Consider the following 20,635-nt stretch of genomic DNA (forward strand, 5'->3'; position numbering starts at 1 on the left):
ACATATAGAATTGTTATTATACTTACCTAATACAATCTCTTTTTGTATATTGATTGTTACATTGGATGGTGTTTTAGGTATTTTCGCCCTATGGTAATATTTTCTGTATTGTCTTTCTGTATTATCTGCATATAAATTTCAATAAAATATTTTGAACAGAAAGAAACATATAGAATTAGCAATCAAGGTTAACTGGCAAGACTAGTCACAATATATTAAACTCTCCAAAATGGTCAAACCATTTTAAATTGCTCAGCTCCCATAACGTAGCTCAGCGCATTTTTAAATCTTTCTCTGAAATTCAGTCCAATGACACTGTGGTTGACAAAAAAGTAAACATTATTTCTTCCTCCTATTGACCCCTACCTAATTAGACAAAACGTTCTTGGGGTTAGTGGTTTTCTGGGCATGATGTGTTCTATACATTAAAAGCAAATATGAAGACCATTGTTGCTAAAGACCCCATATAACTAATAATATGATGTCAATGAATGGTGTAACCACTGCATCAGTCCAATTGCTAAGTTTGGGGTCGGAGGGCAAGAAATTCAAGGACTGCCCCTGCTGATCAGTGCCCGTAGCTCAGAACGTAAAGTCTGCCATAGGTTGGTACCTCTATGCAGCAATGGAGAACTTGCCGAGCCCTTGTCCTTCTCATGGGATATGGGTTTCTTGCTGATGTTCACCACCTCCAAAGTGTAAAGTCTTTGTCCTTCTGGTGTGACAGGCAGAGCACCAGGAGGAGCAGTGTGAGGATAACAGTGTTCATGGTAAGAAGGCTCACAAACCTCTACCTGTGGACGATGCTGGTTGAATGTCCTGTGCCACGTAACATGCCATGTAACATGGCATGCCATGTAACATGAACAGTCGCAATGCTGGTTGCATATATGAAATTTGATAACCCTACAGTGTAAGGTCTAAGATTGCTACAACTTTTAATGATTTCACCCTGCACCAAAGAAGATGCTAAGCCAAATACCATGACTGCCTCGTGGGTTTACAAAGCCTTATTGTTGGGGAACCTGCCAGCCCCATCGCAATCTTTAAAAATAATTGACACAAAAATAGTTTTTGATCTGAAAAAGCACACATTGCCATAGTAGGCCCTGGCATTGAAGGAGAAGAATGCCATCGCCCAAAGCAAAATTAGCTATAGCTGAAGAGGGCTGACCCATTGCCCCATGCTCTATGATGTAGTGGGCAGACAAAAAGGGAAATGACACAATAATAGACCAGTGCATTAAGATACCTGGCAGAAAGTCCCTTTAAGTATGGTCTACGTATATTTTTAGTAAAATCAGCAGACCTTGCATAACACTAGGCCTAAAAAAGATAGACCAAGTGAAATTGCACCCTCAGATTTTAACTGCATTTAATACATATTACTTCTACCTAGTTTTTAAAGAGATTAATCTGAAAAGAGCACACATTTGACACCACTTTTCGAAGGATTTTTTGCAGGTGGTGCACCAGAAAACATATGGGGAGCATCAAACAGGCTTGCTTAGTCTAGCATGAAATTATAATTAATTCCTGTTAAGCACTATTCACTTTTTAATCAATTTATGTGAACATTATGCTGACAAATGCAGACAAATTCCAGCTTACTATTTTTGTTCACACGCTCGGTTTTTCTAGATGAAAATGTATACTTATCTGCTCAGAGATCAACATCTACCACCTTTAGAGTCTATTATCCAATATGGATTGAAGGAGGGGCTAAGCAATTCTGAGCAAGTCATCTATCTGTATATGTTGAGGTGCAAAAATGAAGGTGGTGGTAAGGTTTCAATCTTTGCCGCATTCTGGGATCAATGCACTAGCCTTGACACTGCAGACAGGATGCTTCTCTGGGAAACATACAATGTAAAAACAGAAACGTAGGTCTATTATGTCTGCTAACATAGCTGGATAAGAGCAGTGCCTAATTTGTGCCGCTGTTTGCCAGTCTTGGCACCAGCACTTATTTAGTAACACCAGCACATGCTTATGACAGTCCACCACATGGTATAACGATCACTCTATTTTTTCAAGAAAAATCACATGAGCAAAGTGCTTGATAATGCAATATACAATTAGAAAAAATAATACTGGGTGCTCAGCCATTCCTACAAGCCATTCCCACAGCTTTGGGAATGGCTTGTTATAGTCCACATGTTCACATTTGTTGGACTGTAATGGTAAGTAATGGTAAGTAGGTGTCATTGGTACTGGTTTTTGTCAGTGCTGGCTGACATAGGTAGTGAAAGCCTCAGTGGCCTCTTGAGAATTATGACCCTCACATTTATTGCTTTACAAATTAAGCACTGAATAAGCGTCTGTCTGCCCACTTAGGTATGAAGGGTACACTAATAAACTCTGTACAGCTCCAACATTGAGTCCAACAGTGCCCAACACTGTGTCCAAGTGCTGCATGCCAGTGAACAAGTTCTTTTTAATTTATTCAGTGATGCTTTGTAGAAGAAAGAGCTGCATGACAGAGAGACTGTGATGTGGAGTTATCCGATTAGCACTGGGAGAAAGTTTTCAAACAGGCTGTGTGACATGGTGCAGCCAAAGTGAAGAAACATAATGGCACAGTTTGCCATGCCTGCAACACTTCATGCAATGTATGTAAGTCACCCTGCCTTAGGCCTTACAGCCCTAAGGCATAGTGCATTATATGTATTACATGTGTGGACATATATTCATGAGCAGATATATCCCTGTGATGTCTACGTCGATTCTTAGACATTGCAAGTGAACAGGGAAGCCATCTTAAATACATGCACTGAACACCGATGAATATGAGTTCCCCAGCTACATGATGGCTTCATTGAAACCAAAGATGTTTGATATCAAACATCTAGTATTAATAAACCTAGACTGATCCCAGTGATGGATTTATTAATACATGCACCCAGAGGGTACCTTAGAGGTGCCCCCTGAAAACCTACTAGTTCACTAGTGTGCTGGCTCACTACTACAGTCCAGCTTGCTGCCACGGATCCACTAGGCCCATTGAGCAGTAGCCACCCAGAAGAAGGTCAGCGCTCTCAAGTAGGTCAGATCCGTCTGCCTGCCAAGCCAGAAGATGCTAGGGCCTCCACAAGCCCTGCTGCACCAATACCCAGATTACTGTGCCTTTGCCGCGACCAAAGCTTGATGAAAGTCCAGTCTGTAATCCAACAACACCAACGACGACCAGCAGATAAGGGACATCAGCACCGCAAAGGCCAGCACCGGGAGTGGCCCAGCTGTCCTGTTTTTGTCCCCCTTGCCTGGTCCTGACCAACAACTAGAAGTACCTTGATGCATGAGAGCCAGCCAACTACAAACACTCTGCGCCCAAACCACCGTCCCGGGCCTCAGGAAATCAACTTTTCCCCCGTGCTCAGAGGACCCGCAGAACCCGAGCCCCGTGTTGGTAGCTCCCAGACCTTGCCCCTTGGGGGGGACTTCCTACACAAGGGCATAAGAACTCCTAATATGATAAAATGCTTGAACAGTAGAGATCACTCATATACCTTCTAAAATCAAAATATGGATATTGACCATCAATATATTGCCATAGTAGGTATAGATAGGTAAGTATAGATTTACTTTTCGCAACTTCACATCTATGTGCCTTCACAATATACATAGTATAGGGGCTACCACTATATCGAGCTGTTAAGTATATATAGCTATGTACAGATTCAATATTCGTTACTCACATCTTTGCACCTTAACAATGCATATACCTTCAAGGTACATAGAAGAAGAGTTAAGAAAACTACATCCACACTTTCCTATGCAAAGACACATACAGTGATGATTTAGTGGTAGAAGATATCCTGCTAAAGGATGATATTTTGTCACTCAATGCTGTGACATAAGTCCTGTGAATCAGGACAGCTGAAAATGGGGTACTTTTAGTCCACAAATAAGCCATGAGTAAACAGAAGTCCTAATAGCAACTGGTACTTGCCAACGTTCTTCTGGGTGAACTAGCTCCATGAATAATGGATATTACAAAGAAAATACCTAGCTTAATAATGGAAATGAGGGGCAAACTATGAGTACTAAGAGTAAGTCACAGCAAAACTCTTTGTAAATCAAGCCACATGGACTTTTAAGTAATGTTAAGTGATTTGTGCTTGTCTCAGGATTGTTAAATGTATAAACATATACACTGAATTTTTCAAAGGCAGCATGGAGAGATAACAGAGAGATGAATACGGTAATTAATGTGCCTTTTTTGGTGAAAAGGAGCAACGAAATACTTCATTTAATGTATTTGTTTTCTCAAATTTGAGTTTTTGGTGCACCATAGCATCATATTTGTAGCATATTTTATCAGTGTTATTCTTGTGCTCAATGCACACGAAAAAAATACGGAACTCACTAGAGAATCACTGAAACAGTACACTGAAGTATAGAGGGAATATTGTTTTTTGTGAATGCACTATTTATAGATTTTTTATGGAACCAAAATAAACACTAATTTAAATAACTTCGACACTAACTAGACAGTGTTTTTTGTATGTTCTCGAAGTTGAACCTCATACATTCCCCCCACCCCCATCTAAACATTCCTCGTCCCCCACAAACAACGCTGTGGAAGATCACTCCTCTGTTTCAAAACTAACCAGCCACCGCTGAGTGCAATAAGGGACAGCATCAGGGAAAAGTAACAGATCAAATTTTCATAATAAATAACGAGGGACATTTTGGTATGGGAAAACACAGATATTAATAGGAGGTGGGGAAAAAATTATTTAAGAGAGTGAAAAAATGTATACCTGGACATAAGGCAAAACATATGGATAAAGTATCGATAATAACCTGGTGCAAACTTTAAAAGACTTTTTTTAAATAGAAATGTCATGCTCTGACGCTGAGTCTAACTGGGTTTTGGGCTCTGGTAGTGTCAGTGATTTCATATGGAAGTGATGACTGTTTTCCTCAGCATATGTTCAATAAAGTCAGTACAAAAAAATGGTACTTGCCATCAAAGGCATGCAGAAAATATACCCCACCTCTGGGAACCAAGACGAGGCCCAGAGCCCTGAGGTGCCAGCATTTAATTGACTGCCCCATATTAATTCTGCAAACCTATCGGGGGCAAATCAAGAAACATGCAACTGGTCATGAAATCCAGGAATTACAAAAACATCCCAAAGAGAGAGAAATATTATTGGTCTGTACAAGAAAGCAGTTACTGGAATCATGGACCATTCCTGAGAAAAGTAATTGCCAGAAAAGTTATCACTTTTCTCATCGATAGGATGTTATGAATTTGCATTTTATATCAGACAGGCAATGGAGTGGAAAGGGGTCTAGAGCTAACAACTGAACAGGTGGCTCATGCAGGGGCATAGACTCTGTTGGTGCAATAGGTGTAGTGGCACAGGATCTTGAGGGGACCACTGAACCCTGATTATTGGTGTATTTTACAATTCTAATAGTGCACATAGGGCTCGTTTCCATCCTTGCACTAGGGCTCATGACACGCTGGCTATGCCACAAGTGCAAAATAGTGAAAACATTGCACTTTTGTTGAGCGTCTCAAGAAAATACTGTTTCTAGACGTACATTAAAGAACATTTTTAACAGATTGTGTATTAGGACCCTAACCCAGGAAGGATTATACTTTGGAAAGTATCAATGAGATTGCCCAATGTTTACCCAAAGCACTACAAAGGAGAAAATGGGTGGATCAATATATTCAGGAAATCCAAGATGTGAATGAACTATGTAGAAAACAGGGAATTCAATTTTGTATTGATAATTACATGTTTTCACCGTATTTTCTATTTTTGTAGAAAAATACATTATTGCTGATTGTTAATTATAATGGACATATAAGAAGTAACGTTATTGACTTCCTAATATATTCAAGAAATCTGATGGACTCAATGTAAATCATAATGTTTAATATTGATTTGAAAGCATAGAAACATCTCTCTCGTAGATCGTGTGATCTCCACCCCCAGTACTGATTCAAGGCAGAACAACTGCTGAAATTGTGGACTCCTCTGTTACAATATCATTGTTTCCGCATCTGGGGGACGCTATACATGGACAAACTGCCGCCTGGAAATCACCACTAAGACTCATCCATAGTCACTGTATGACGTCTGTCTGCTTCCCATTTCATTGTTGGAATCACTAGATAACCTATGTTTGCTTTCATGGACTACTGAATCCAGAATACAATTGCCAGAGACCCAGAATCCACTATGCAATACTTCCAATAGGTGTAGTCCTGTTATTCCTCAGAGCTGGATTCTTACTTACAGGACTTGAAAGAGGTGGGAGCTGCATACACCTGTGACTATTATTGTACTGGCCAGTCTTGTAACTCAGCCCTGGGCTTGCCACTGTCTGAAACTACTTATAAGCGGTCAATGCCTGTAGCTCCTCCTTCGTGCTTTGAAGTTTGTTCCTCTGTGTACTGGATCTCTTGTTGCCTGTTTTCCTGACCAGTTCCTGCCTGACTTCAGCCAGAGTATGTTGTGTGCCTGTTCAGCTTACTGCACCTTGATCCAGGTCCTGCATTGCTTTTGCTTTACTCCCTTATCTGCCCATTTTCGACAGTTAGGTGCAGCCTCTGGGATGCTCCCTTTCTAATTATTCCTAGTCTGTTCCTTCTGTTCCTGTTATTATTTGCCTCTTCTTCTTCCTTTGGTTTGCCATTGCTCTTGTATTTTCCCCAAGTCTCCTAGCTTCTGTTCCTTGCTTATGTGCCCTTACTCTGTGCTTCTCTTACAATGTAAATGTGTGTATACTTGTAAAGCGCACTATCACCTTCCAGGCATCCTGGCGCTGTATACCGCTGTGGAACTCTTCCTGGCTATCCCTGTGAGATGCCCCCTACTGGGCACCCCCAAGGTGAAGCCAGGCATCCTAGCGCTGTTGTTGCCTTTTAGATCCAGTCTCTTATTTGCTACAGTTCTTAATATCCTTGTACTTTCCCTACCCTGCTTGTTCTCCAGTGTTTTCTTGAATGACCTGTTACTATTTGCTACTGCTCTTAAGCTGCGTTCTAACACTTGCTCTGTGTACTTCTGTTGGGCTCTTATGGCTGGTAAGTGTGCTATTTGTGGTCACCTGTGTAAATGTGTATTCTTTTTGTACAGGGGTTGGCCCCTGGATCCACGAGGCAACTACAGTCTCTATTTTTTTCCCTCATGTCACCAAAAAGCATCAGCAAAGAAAAACTGCATTGTCTAAATGTCCGCCCAGCGGTCACTACACTAGCCCTGGCCCATTCCACCTGGACCTTCACCTTTGTCAGTGAGTCGATGTAATCATGGGGATGGATAACCAACACCCAGGGATCGAGAACAAATCAGAAAAGGAGACCAGATAGAAAGGTCAGGGCTCTTTGTTATTCTCTGATCAAGGTCGCAGATTTTGACCATAGCCCTAACCCAATCTTCAGCTGTCGGGGGCAAAGGGTCCCTCCATTTCAAACAGATTTCCCTCCTAGCAATAAGGATTACATAAAAGAGCAACATTCTATGAGGCCGCCTTAACAGCAAAGTTAGTGCTCCATCGTCTCCCAGAAGAATAAGAGTTGTATTTAAATTGATCTCATGATCGAAAATCCCTTTAAGTGCTGGACCTACAACGTCCCAAAAAATCTTCAAGCAGGGACACCCGACGAAAAAATAAACCTCATTGGCTCCTGTACAGCCACACTTCACACACTTGGGGGGAGGTTGAGGTGCAAACCTAGATATTTTGTGTGGGGTCTAATAAAGATGATTGATGGTGAAAAAATGGTTTCCCTTCAAGTTTGCAGGTTTAACAATTGAGTAGATGCCCTCCTCTGGGAGGATTCCTCTCCATACCACATAAGGGGGTAATAACGTTCTCTCTTCTGCCACTAAAAGTCCCTTGTACCACCTTGACACTTCCTTGTTTTAAAGCCTGATGTCTTGAAGGGACAACTCTAATTATCCCAAATATCCTTTAATGATGCCACAAACCAGGATGATAATTGAATTAACTTAAATCTGGACAGCTCATTGTTGGTTTTAATGTTCAATACTTCCCAGGGGAGAACTCCTTCTGGTGATATCACACATTCTGGTGTTCCGGGGAGTCCCAGACTGGGGCAAACTCAGAAAAATATCAAATACCCCACCTCCTCCTGTCTATACCAAAGATCCAAGGCAGCTCTCAAAACCTTTAGCCGCAAATTCTTAAAGAACTTAGGAGCACAAAATTTATATAGAAATCCATCTACGCTCAAAAGCCTTACCATTTCCCCCAAAAGCTTCCCCCAAGATAAATCATCTGTTTTTGCCAGAAGCATTCGAAACATTTTAAACTGAAAGGCAACACAATACCAATTAAAATCGGGTAAAGCCAATCCCCCTTTCTTCAATTTATGCCTACGTTTTTTCCAAGACATCCTAGCTCGTTTCTGGGTCCAAATGAAACTCAACACCCTCCCCTGGATTTTATCGCTGCCTTGTTTGGGGAATCCAAGAGGGATAGCATTACAAAGATAGGTTAGTTTGGAAAGGATAACCATTTTTATCAAATTAACCCATCCATAGATTGTCAATAGAAGGTTTCTCCACCTACTAAATAAACATTCAATCTCTTTAGAGACTGGATAAATTCAAATGTGGGATTTTCTCTATATCCCTTACTATTGTGATACCTAGATATCTAAACTTAAGACTTACTTCCCTCTCTCAGTCAGTGATGTTCCAACACATAACCTCAGTTTTGGCAGTGTTGACCAAATAACCAGACAGAGAGCCAAATTCCCCCAGTAATTCTTCTATTCTCGGAACTGAAGTCAAAGGGCCTGCTGTATAAATTAATAAATCATCGGCATAGAGTGCGACTTTGCAGCTATAACGCGAGCAGCTAAATAGGACCACTAAAGGAGCCAACTGTTGGGCAAGAGGCTCTATATAGATATCGAAAGAAGATGAGATAATGGGCACCCCTGCCTTGTGCGCCTTAGGATATTGAAGCTGGAATACAATGTACCATTAAGAAAAATCCTGGCTGAAGCCCCAACATAAATCGCCTTAATTGTATTAATAAAGTTAGGGCCCAACCCCATTGAGCTTAAACCTCCCAGAGATAGACCCAGCAAACTCGATCAAATGCCTTAGCGGCATCTAACGCCACTATGGCGAGAGGACAGAATGTTCCATGGCAAGATCTATTGTGCCGATTAACTGCTGGGTCTGATCCTGTACATACCTCTTGGGGATAAAGCCCTTTTGATCAGAATGGATAAGCTTCCACAACCTTACCTGGACATCAGGGGGACTGCATTCCAGCTTGAAGTAGCCTGCCTTCTAGTAGGCCTACTCTGTCCTCTAAGGCAATAAGAGTTGTACGTTCGGCCCTTTTCTGAGCAGAAGACTGACTTTGCAATTCCCCTCTGAGAAAGGCTTTAAACGTGTCCCAAACGATATCTCAGGAGGCAGAACCAAGGTTGTCCAGAAAAAAAACCTAAATGCTTGTTTTAACACCCCACGTATCTCAGGATCAGATAAGGAGGCTCTCCTTAGAGTCCATCAAGATCTCACAGAACTAGAATACCCAACCAAAGAGAAAATCATAGCTGCATGGTCAGATTTATGGGATGGTAATATATGTATACATGATATTGTTTCCGCCATGATCCTATCAACAAAAAAAGTCCAATCTAGAAAAGAGGCTATGTTTCTTACTATGAAAAGTAAAGCCCTGCCTTGTACCCATCTTGTATCTTTAGATGTCCAACAAGCCCAATTCTAAAAGGATGTTTTTTGTGTCCTCCTATCTCGAGGGGTGTTATCATATCAGCCATTGTTGGATCTATCCTGAACAGGGTCCAGCAAGACATTCAAATCTCCCCCCATTATAACAGGGGCCGTGACCTCCATTAAGTTCCATTCAAGATTAGATAAATGAGAAGGATCATCACTATTAGGCCCATAGAAAACCACACAGACTAATTCTACCCCCGACAGTCTAGAGTAGCTATCAACCATCTCTCAGATTTATCAGCCTGGAGGCCTTGATAGCACAACCTGCTCCTCTCTTAATTTAAATTGCAACTCCCCTACAATGTGCAGACTGTTCCGAAACTAAAAAATGATCTATCCATCAACACTTGGAGAATACTGTATTACCTTCTAGGGTATCTAGATGGGTCTCCTGTATTAGACATATATGGGCACTACTCTCTTCCCCATACTTCAATGCCAACCTCTGCCATTAACATTCCAGGTTGGGATTTTTAATTCATTAAATCCCCACATCTAACTTGTCAGAAACAAGAATGACTATGGACTGACATCGTAGATCACTTACAATACTAAGACGATAGAGGGAAAACATTTTTTTTCCTTTTTCCCACTGCTGCCCACCTTGTGACCCCCCTTAACCTCCCACCCCTTCACCCTCACCCTCCGTGCCCTCTGTGCTCCCCCACCCTCCCTTGGGGAACCACCTTCAACTGAACTAGGCATAAAACCTAGTGGTCTCCAAGTCACCAAAAGAAAACTCAATCCATCTGGACTCTCCCCCACCTCTCCTCCAAAACCTACACCCTTTATTTACTGACCCCCTTTTTAATTTCCTCAATCAGCTTCCTCCACAGAACAATGTATGTGCATACAATTGTTCCACATTGTGCAGAGAGAAGCTGGGAACTTTAACTGAGCTTTTGCACCAAGTTTATTCCGCTCTTCCACCCTTTTCCCCAGCTCCCACTGCCTTAACGAGGTAGCATGGTACAAATCTGACCTAATCGAAAAGGAGTAGGAGCCTGCTGGAAAAGACACTTCTTTTAAAGTGGAGGACAGAACAGCTCCTTGGTAGTGAAGGGGAGGAAGTTCATAAAAATTTGCCTTGGCCTTTGCCTTCCAAGATTTATTTTTAATGGATTTCGATATACCCGCTGGATTTCATTTGAAAGGTCTATATTTGGGCGATTTTTTAAGACTGCATCTTGTAAAAGTTTGATCGTAAAGACCTTAATATCAGAACCTTCCACATCCTCAGCGATATTAATAATTCTGAGGTTATTCCTCCGGCTGTGGTTCTCAAGGCGTTTCAGGTCCTCCTTCATCTCCTTATTTTGATGGGTTAATCGGCTCACCTTAACTGACGTTTGTTTTAATTTAGGAACCTCCTGTTCTAAAACCTCACTTCTTAGTGAAACCTCCTCAAGCTTCTGCATCAATGAAGCGCAGGATGACTGTATGGCAACCTGATTCTGCTCCGAAATTGCAAATCTGCCCTTAATTTCCCTTTTAAAGGCTGGAAGAAAACCCACCATTGTTTCTGAGTTTGTATGCAAGGATTGACTAGCCACAGATATTATTGGTATAGATTGTGGAGGCTCCAACCCAAAATGAAAATCTTCTCCAGATGCCCCTGCCCACTCCACTACCTTAAGGCCTGAAACTGATTCGATGTAGGAATAGAAATTAAAGATAAAACAACATCTTGGTATGACTTTAGCAAAGGAGCATGGGCAGGAGTTGTCACGTTAGGCCCTTGAGCTGCTCCAACTGTGGATTCCATTCTGGGGGTCCAGGAGCTTCCGAAGCAGCAACAGCAGGGAAGGCCAAAACTTTATAGAAGGACTTCAGGGAAAGGGTGATCTTGACCTTGGATACAACAGCCTTCTTCCCTCTGCCCCTACTCCTGGGGGATCTACTGGCCATAGAAGATATAACTTTCTCCACTTTCCCTCCTTCCTTCTTTTGTTACAACATTTGGATCGAAGCCCGAATGAGGAGGGAGCAGAGGCTCCAGCCCTTGTAGAGAGGTTGCCAGGCCCCCCCTAGTGCGGAGAGTAGATCTGCACACTTTCCCAGTTAGAACGGTGGCCTATTCTGTCATTTTCCCCCTCTCCATATGCTGCAGAACTGTCCCCTGACTGAGCCCTATAATGCTACTCGTGGTCCCTTCTGTAGCCCCCTCTGCTTGAGGTGCGAGGTAAAATATTTCAATATTATTCAGTGAGGGGCATAATATAATAGCTTTCTGCTAATATTACCGACCAAGTTGCAGAAAGTATTGCTAGCACTGCTCTCTCCCCTAATGGGAAGGTCTTACCGCTATCATAACTAAGGGCACCAGTCCAACCAGCATTCTTCTGAAGATCCAATCCCTCCGAAGCACCACTGCAGACTCTTCCACCACTGCCCCAGGAACTGAAACATGCAACACGGCGGCTGTGCGGTTGCCCGGCAGCTCCCTCCCAGCAGGGAACCCCACACAGTGGCAGAACACCACGATCCGCCCCCAGCACCATTGAGGGGAAACGCTGTATCATTCGCGCTACGAGGAGAGGAAAAGTGGGTCAAAATCACCAATTGGAAAGAATAAAGGTATGCGTGAGGGCCGTAGAGTGTCGTAGAGGGTGAGGAGAGCCCCACTCAACTCGTCATGTGGAAAAGCCGACTGGAGACCGGCAGACGTTTACGCTGCGGCCACCATGTTCCCCGCCAGGATCGACTGCTGTCTCATCCTTTGTCTTGAGTTACATATAGTCTAACTTGCCTTATTTGTGAGAGTGTGCATTTCTATTTTCTCAGGAATTGCCACTGTGTCTCATGCTGGACCTACATGGGCTTGTCTCGTGTAAGTAAGTACAACCCTAGTTTGAGCAGTAAGGTCCAGGTACAGAATGACTTCTGCTGCCCTCTTTCTATGGGATTTGTAGCGTAACTAACTGTAAGAGTAATCTACAGAGGTGTTGAAGTGTCCTATTGCTGCGGAAATTCTTACATGTGTACAGCCCTAGTGGTACCCTAGCGTGTTTGTCCATTATTGGTTTTGTTCCCTGTTTGTTCAAATTAAGGTTGCTTTGCCTTCTCTGTGATGTTCCAGTGTTTGGTCTTGTTTGTGTCTGCCTTTGTCTGGTGTAGACATCTGCCTGTTCCTCTGCATTACTTCCGTAGGCAGATAATCCTTGACCTTGAAAGGTTCTCTTTCCAGAGTCCATAACACCTCTGCCAATCAATAATGGCCATGATAAGTACATCAGGAAAATGCTTAACTATGCAAGTACCAGAATGCACTTGGGTTTCACTGGGAACTAATAGCTGATTCACATAATCTAGTTTAAACTAAACAAATGGCGAAATCAACCTGTTAAACAAGTGTGGGCAATCCTCCCTTTTCAGAGTATGGCTACAGACAGCTCGATTGATCAATACAAGGCCACATCATTTTGTTAATTTTACAATATGATTTTGGTGATGTGGAAAAGTAGTTCCTTATTACACATACATTCATTCTAGACCTGTTAACAGCAGAAGCAGCATCTGCAGTCCTGGCTGGATCATTTTCCCTGATACTCACAGGCACACTGGCTTCATTCACCCAGCCCCTCCACCGTGCAGCTCTTCCCAAGCAAATAGCTGCAGAGCTCTTCACATAGTGCAAGCCAAGTGCATTGGATTTGCCTATGCTTGATTCATAATACCTTTTGGATAACCCTGGGAGCCATCAGTGCAGAGAGGTGCACCAGAAAGAATGTTAACTTTGCGCATTTAGTGGTAGAGTGTAAAAGCTCTTAATAGTGGTTCAACCATTTTCTCTAAACTCAAGTGCTGACACCTTATTTAATCTAAACTTCGTACGTTCTCTTCGAAGTCTGGCAACTGTTTTGAACAGAAAGGCTTTGTACACATTTAGTGGTGGGATAATTAATATAGTGTGTATGAAGCGAATGTCAAATGTGTTTTACTTTCAAAGGTGTTTGGGAGGCAGACAATCTGCTATTATTAACTCCAATTTGGACAGCCAATCACTCATAATACATCTTGTTATCTTTCTATATTCTTTGTTGCAGATCAGTATTAATCTGGGCACTAGTCTCTATCATAATATTCCAACAAAAAAGACCATGGCAGAGAAAACTGAAAATCCAAATTAACATAGTGCAAAGCGTTGTCCCTTAAGCAAAGTAGTAGCTTAATTCGGCCCTTAATTCGACCATGTGTGTAGACACTTTTAAGCACAGAGCACCCTTCTAAACATTTCTTTCTATCTTTTTTTCAGTCCTGGGTCACTAATATTCCAAGCAGAGATGCCATGCACCAAAGCGTGTGCAACCTTGGCCTCATATGTCTTCCTTAGAGAAAGTTGAGCTAAACCCATTACCTTGGTCTTGCTCTTGTTTTTTTGTGGAGGGGTAGTTTCACAATTAGAGAAAATCATGCATAGCTTTCTGTAGTAAAACCAGTGCAGAGTGATATAGTAATATTTTCCCTATATAAAACCGAGCTGGGGTGTGATCCAGAGCCAGTTCAAGCAGAAATACGTCTTTATTGTTGTTTCTTCAAAAAAGTGGTTATTTATGGCAGTGCCGCATTCCGCTTTACCTCATAAGTACCTGACACTCTCTCAGTGACAACACCATCCCTGGCGGGTCTAGCCGTGGAATTCTCCGGGTTAAAATGTCCACAAAATAAAAAAGGGAAGGTACACTCCAAGCAGAGTCGATATAGCCAATTAAGAAATTCTACTTTTATTCGTATTCGTTTTTTCATAAAAGAGGCACAGCCAACGCGTTTCGTTCCCCTAGTGCCATGGGAACTTCATCAGGGCTAACTCACAATACGCGTAGGTAGAGGTTACTTGTACCAAAAGAGCGAGTATCTTCGGAAAGGCGTTTGTCAAAGTTCGGATTATCCAAAAATATATTTTTGCGCTGTCTGTAGTATGGGGGTGCGTCCTTCCCAAAATAGGAACCGTAATCACTGTGTCAGTAATTTACCCGTAGTATCACAAATTAGATTCATAAATCTGTAGTCATATGATCACAGCCCGCAAACCGAAATCCGGCGTATTTCTAAGTCGTGCGACGGCGTCCACTATATCAATGGATCTCCCGTAGCCGTCTCAGGGATCGTATCACCAGTATCTATAATCCGGCGGTCGCACCCCATAATCCAAGGTCTGGCATATCTCAGGGGTTAATTTGTAAAATAATAAGTGCTGGAGTCCAAACGTTTTCTATGAAGCTCATGGCCGGCCAGCCGAATGTTGGAATTGCTGAATACCAAGGCTGCATAGTCTTGATTCCACCTCATGCCTCTCACCCACCCCCAGAAACTAACAGCCTTTTCAGCTCACTCTTGTTGGCTCTTTTTCATCTCTGCCTTCCCTTTTTTGTCACTCTTTTTTTACGTCAGTCTCTTCCTCTTTCTTTACCCCTTTTCTGACTTTCTCTCTCTTGCTCTGGGACAAAGCATAATGATGAAAAAGTACGTTCCGGTCCCAAAAACACAGGGCCCGTGGCGACCACCTTTGACCACCGGCTCAAACTAAGCACTGACAATCCTCCTATCATGCTATGGTTAGATTTAGAAGTGTCACTGTAAAACCCAGCCTGAAAGCTTCCTTCACAGTGGCAAACTACCTTTCTGAATGTAAAACCCTCCTTAATACCCACACCAGTGCCACCGCACAGTGCAAAAGAAATGTCCTTCCAGAAAAGCAGCATGTGCTTAGGCCAGAGTGAAATTTTAAATAGGCCGGTGTAATGTGCGTAATTTGGGGAATTTTGCATTATATTTTTAATGTGAAATTCCCGAAAATAAGCCAATATGTCACATTGTGTAATTACACACAAATTGTGGTACAAATGTAAAACAAGTGTGCAATGCATGGTAAGATTTATTGTGAACGCATGGGAACAGAATGCGAACATCTGTAGTTCATGGTGCTTGTGTTTAAATGAGTCCTTGTGTCAAAAATTCACGCAAGCCTAGGTTTGTACTAAAATATAGTGTGAAATGACGGACTTGCATTTCACATAATAATGCAGAATTTAAAATGAATGCAAAAGCAAGTTACACTAATTTTCCTCACCCCTAAATTTCCCTCACTCCATGGTTTTTTAAAAAGTGCGAAATCTCATAAATTTTTAGAATATCTCATCATTTTATATCATACCAAGAAGCTGTTATTTTTAGCATCTAGGACTTGAACCATGGTTATTTAATACTAAAAAAAAGCTTTGTGATACGCTCTCTTTTGTTCCGAGCTAGGGGGTAGGTTAGGATGGGGGTGAATACGCATCCTCCGAGCCGGTGGAAGCCACCACCGGCCCGGAGGATGCGGATTCACCGCCGCGGTCCCTGTCAACTCCACCCGCCAGATCAGGATGGCGGTAGGATCAGCGGCCGATGGCAGGTCCGTCCGCCGCTGATCCGCGGGGTGTAGCCTGCTATTTGGTGGCGGTGTCTGCAAGACACCGCCAGCCAAATTAGGAAGCATGTGTAAACATGCTTTTCCGCGGTGGTTTTACCGCCGTGTAAAAGCATGTGGACCTTTGCTTCTGGGGGGCCCTTGCGGGCCCCCAGGGTGAAGGGGGGTGCACATGGGGGGTACCTATGGTACCCCCCTGCATTTGCATGCACAAAGCGGCAGGCACCGCGCGGTGCCTGCCGCTTTGTGCATGCAAATGCAATGCATGCATTTTTAACATTGCGGCGGGTGCTGCTTGAAGCAGCACCCGCCGCAATGTTAAAGATACAGGATGTGACCGCCAGGGTGGCTGTCACATCCTAATTGGCATGGAGGGAACGCCGCTGCCCTTGCGGACGGTCCCTCCACCTCGGGGTGGCGGATGGACGCAAGTCCGTCCGCCATCCTAATTGGCCCCAAAGTTCGTGCTACACAAATAGTGTAATATCCATTTATAAGGAAAGCAAATTTAAATATGTTTTCACAGTCCAACAAAAATAAAATGTGCTGCAGTACATTTGTGCATTTCAGATACCTCAACATTTCGCTTTTTGACTCTAATGGTGTTTGACATGCTCACGGTACAATCCATCAAATCATTCCCATAGCTACTCTGGCATCAGATTTTTTTAGGGATACCCACTGACCCACTGGGCCTGAAACTCCCTGCTTGTTTCACTTCTAAGGCATTAATCATACTTCCCCTTTGGTATTGAGCAGTGAGAAGGATTCGAGCCAAAAGAAAGTTGAGTTGCACTGTAGTTATGGCTGGTGCAATGTAGCCCAAGCCCCAGTTCCTACACATGATAGCCAGGAAGACTTACCAGAGAAGACATCTGGGAATGCGTCGTTGCCGGCAGGTGCCACTGAGTGTTTCCTGCTCAGGGTGGGCAGGCTCTCAGCACCCAGACCAGAGTGCTCCAAAAGTTCTGGGGTGCTGCCCTCGCCCTCCTGGAGATGCCTGCGCTTCCGGGAGCCTCTGCATAACTCCTCGGTCCAGTCTGCTGAGCGGCTGTGGGACAGTCTGGCCCGGTTTCTGGGCCCTCTGCGTTTGTCCGGGGTGGTCCCGCCCCGCCTCAAGTTGAGCCCTTCCTGCAGGCGACGCTGGATGCGCGGGCTCTGTCCGGGTGAGCCACTGGGAGAGTGATTGGGTGAGCTGAGCTGGCGGGTGGTGGTTTTAATGTAGTAGGGGTGGATAGGTGGATAGGGCTTTACTGAGTTGGGGGAGGGATACTTGAAGACACGTGAAGTGGGGGGCAACTCAGTCCAGCCTGGGGTCAGGCCGCCACTGCTGATGGAGCCATTCTGTGGGGTGGTGACCTCTGTGGCATGATCAGGGGGTTTCTCCTCCAGGGCACCCCCTGGAGAGCAAGGGGTGCCAGCCAAGTCCAGCAGCACCCACTCCTCTTGCTGCTGCTGCGTGGTGTCGTCGGCAAGCAGAAGGGTGCCAGCCTCACTGGGGGACATGGTGGGGGAGTGATGAGTTTGGGTGGGGGTGGCCACCTCCTCGGGGGGGTCAACGCTGTGTCGCTGCGGCTCAAGGCACGGGCTGGCACTGGGCTCCGGGGGTAGGAGCCCAGTGCTGTCCTCAGTGCCGCTGCTGGCTTGGGTGTAAGCAGCAGGCTCTGTGTCGGGGCTGGTGCTGTCCTTGTCGCTGAAGCTCTCCAGGGGTGAGGGGTCGGACCCCGCCGGGCGGCCCGGGGCTGCACGGGCCCCCTCCCCGTGCAGCTGAAAGCGGATGGCATGCTGGATGTCGGACAGCAGGTCTTCTTGCTCGCCTGCTGCCGAGTGGAAGCTGTAGATGTCCGTGTCCGAGCCGGAGCTGCCCCTCTGGCCCTCCTGGCGCCGCTGGGCGCCCGCCTTGGCCACCTCTTCCACTGGCGGCGGCGCCAGGCGCCCGGGCCAGCCCGGCTCCGCCTCGGCGTCCGAGAGCCCCGTCTCGTCGGCCGAGAGGCTGAGGTCGGGCGTCTTGCTGGCCACGGAGTGGGCGCTGTCCAGCTCGCCGGTGTGCAGGGCCTGGCTGCCCAGCACGTCCTCCCTGGAGCCCCCGCCGCCACCGCCATCCTTGTGCCCTCGGCTCTTGCGGATGCGTAGGGTGCTGAACACGGAAGCCCGGCCGCCCGACGCCGGCTCCGACTTGCTTTTCCTTTTGTCTGTCTCTCCGCGGTGCTTGCCCAGCGTCCTGCGGCCGCCGCCTTTCTTTGTGCCCTCAGCATCCCTGGGCCCGGAAGCGTCCTCCGGCGGCGCCTCCGCCGCCGCGGCGCTCTTCCGCAGCTTCCCATCCTGGTTCCCCATGGCAGGTGAGCACCAAGCCGGAGCCCTCAAGACATGCTGGCGGCGTCGGGTGGGGACCTCCGAGCCTGGCTCTGCTCACGGGCGGCGCAGGCAGTTGATGCGCTCGCCCGTCCACCCCTCTCCCATCTGCCGGGCCTCTAGCTCAAGTTAATGATGCAGCTGATGCCGGTCTTGATTTTGTTGATGCTGGTACTGATGCTGGCTCGGTACTGATGCTGCTGCTGACGTTGTTGACGCTGGTGATGCTGCCGCCTCCCCTCGCTGGCGCTGTCTCCCGGCTCTCAACGGATCCCAGAGGCGCGCTCTCACTGCAGCTCTGTAAGCTGCAGACGACTCTCTCCAGCTGGGGGCACCCAAGGGTTGACACCGCTCCCCTCCTCCTCCAGCGCTGAAGGGGATGGGGCGCTACATGAAGCGCTTGTCTCTCCTGGTAATAACGCCCCTTACACCTCTTCCCCCTTTTCCTGTGTATCTCATAGCAGCAAAATATGCTGCAAAGAATATTAAAAGTTTGCAATCCAAGAAGCTTAGTATTTTATTGTAAGACTCAGATAGTGTTGTGTAGTGGCTACATACCAGGGCACTGCACACCTGCGCTTCTTATATTTTCCATCGGTGCCTTAAATGGAAAAGTGCCGGCTATCAGGGGTTTGAAAGTTCACACAGGGAAGAAGAGGTTTTTAGATGAAAATGTTATCCTGTAATTTACAAATTATTGGAAATAGAAAAGGGGCATTCTGTGTGCGACGACGAGGCATCAAGATAGTTCAACACCGCGTGACTGTGCTCGAAATTTGAGGCTCCTATCAGAGACGGAGACAGCGGTCCCAGATGTGACACTCGCACAACCCAAAGACTGAGACTGCGCTCAAAGGTGACGATGATACTAGCCAGTGACCCAGATTCTGCTCTGTAGGTCGATACTCATGCAGTGATTGCACTGCAAACTGTGGCGACAGCAGTCACAAGCAGGGAGTCAGTGTGAGTCTCCCACGCATTGACTAGGCTTGCTGTCCGTGGTACGAGACACATGCGATGTTCGAATGGCACTGCACCCTGTGGTGCGAGACTCGCATGCAAGGGTTTGGGTTGCGCTCAATGGTGTGAGATTCACACAATAATTGACACGGTGCACCGTAATGTGAGGCGCACGTGCAATGACCCCAGCTGAACCCATGGTATGACCCTCACGCAATGACTGACACTGCGTCCCATGGCGTGAGACTCGCAGGCAGTGATTGACACTGTGCCCCATGAAGTGAGACTGCAAAAGATACACAATAGATGGACGGAATGCAGAACAAATCAAAGCATTCACTCCCACTCGAGAGATCTGGGTTAAATCCATCATTCTTTTGCTCACCATGCCACCTCAGTTTAGACCTGGCCATAAATGGAGTGAGTCTCGCATGTAAATGTAAATGTACATGTATTTATATAGCGCAAATCACCGACAAGGTATCTAAGCGCTTGCTTAGGGAACCCGTCCTGGTATTCCCCTGTGAGATACCCCCGGCAGGGTATCCACAAGGTGAAAGCCAGGCATCCCGCCGCGAGGGGCCATAGTGGAGATTAAGCAAGCTATTGCCCAGAGTTGCAGAGTGTGACCCCGTGAGTTGAGTAAGCACTGGAGCGAGAATTATCGAATCCGAGGAAATTTTTTAGAGCCCAAGACCCACCGAGGCGGGGAATCGAACCCTGGTCCACGGTCGATCTCAGCTTCCGGGTCTGCCGCCTCTAACCACTGAGCCACACTTCTCCACACTGACTAACACTGTGCTGTACTGACTAACACTGTGCCCCATGGAGTGAGACTCGCATGCAATAATTGACGCTGTGTCCATGGAGTGAGACTCGCATGCAATGATTGACACTGGGCCGACACACATGCAATAATTGACACTGTGCCCATGGCGTGAGACCCAAATCCTATGATTGACCCTGTGCCCCCGGTAGTGAGACTAACATGCAATGATTGACCCTGTGCCCCATGGAGTGAGACCCACATGCAATGATTGACCCTGTGCCCCCTGGAGTGAGACTCACATGCAATGATTGACCCTGTACCCCCTGGAGTGAGACCCAAATGCTATGATTGACCCTGTGCCCCCTGGAGTGAGACTAACATGCAATGATT

General features: G+C 45.5%; 1 protein-coding gene across 1 annotated transcript in view; it reads right to left on the minus strand.

Annotated features, from left to right (window-relative positions):
• The window catches only part of LOC144762748 (uncharacterized), a 712,524-nt gene extending 693,905 nt beyond the window's left edge, over positions 1 to 18,619 (minus strand). Inside the window, exon 1 of the mRNA XM_078648000.1 lies at positions 17,028 to 18,619. Within this exon, the coding sequence (XP_078504126.1) occupies positions 17,028 to 18,498 (1,471 nt within the window). The 5' untranslated portion in view covers positions 18,499 to 18,619. The remainder of the gene's footprint in view (positions 1 to 17,027) is intronic.
• Positions 18,620 to 20,635: the final 2,016 nt, after the last annotated feature.

Source organism: Lissotriton helveticus, chromosome 6, assembly GCF_964261635.1.
Source record: "Lissotriton helveticus chromosome 6, aLisHel1.1, whole genome shotgun sequence".
Lineage (NCBI taxonomy): Eukaryota > Metazoa > Chordata > Amphibia > Caudata > Salamandridae > Lissotriton > Lissotriton helveticus.